This window comes from Pterocles gutturalis, unplaced genomic scaffold (assembly GCF_000699245.1).
Source record: "Pterocles gutturalis isolate BGI_N339 unplaced genomic scaffold, ASM69924v1 scaffold27737, whole genome shotgun sequence".
NCBI lineage: Eukaryota > Metazoa > Chordata > Aves > Pterocliformes > Pteroclidae > Pterocles > Pterocles gutturalis.
The window spans coordinates 6,598-6,955 of NW_010111041.1; the positions used below are offsets into that span (position 1 = coordinate 6,598).

The window sequence follows — 358 nt, forward strand, 5'->3', positions numbered from 1 at the left end:
CAAGCTGCAGGACAGGTTCCCGGGGCAGAGTCCCCACCTGGGGCTTCGCGGGCGCAAGTTTCTGCAGAAGCATCTCAACATGTCCCACCATACACAGCCAGCCATCATCATCTTCACAGCTGCCCGCAAGGGTGAGCAGACCTTGCGATGCCTTAGCACCTGTGTGGCTGACACCTACTCAGCCGCCCTGCACGCCAGCACGGTCCAGATTGATGGGACAGATAAATCCAGGCTCCAGAGCGACCAGGCCAAGCTGGAGGTGGACTCAGAGCTGGGCTCAGCTTTCCAGACTGGAGACCGTGCTGCGGTGATACACCGCTTCGAGTTGTTGCCGGCAGGGGGCACCCCCCTCTTCTCC

The 358-nt window shown here is 61.2% G+C and overlaps 1 protein-coding gene across 1 annotated transcript in view; it reads left to right on the forward strand.

Annotated features, from left to right (window-relative positions):
- The window catches only part of LOC104461887 (torsin-1A-interacting protein 2-like), a 2,612-nt gene that overhangs the window by 1,946 nt on the left and 308 nt on the right, over positions 1-358 (forward strand). Inside the window, 2 exon segments of the mRNA XM_010073627.1 lie at positions 1-355; position 358. The exon segment at positions 1-355 is cut by the window's left edge and continues 15 nt beyond it; the exon segment at position 358 is cut by the window's right edge and continues 308 nt beyond it. Coding sequence (XP_010071929.1) covers positions 1-355; position 358 — 356 coding nt within the window.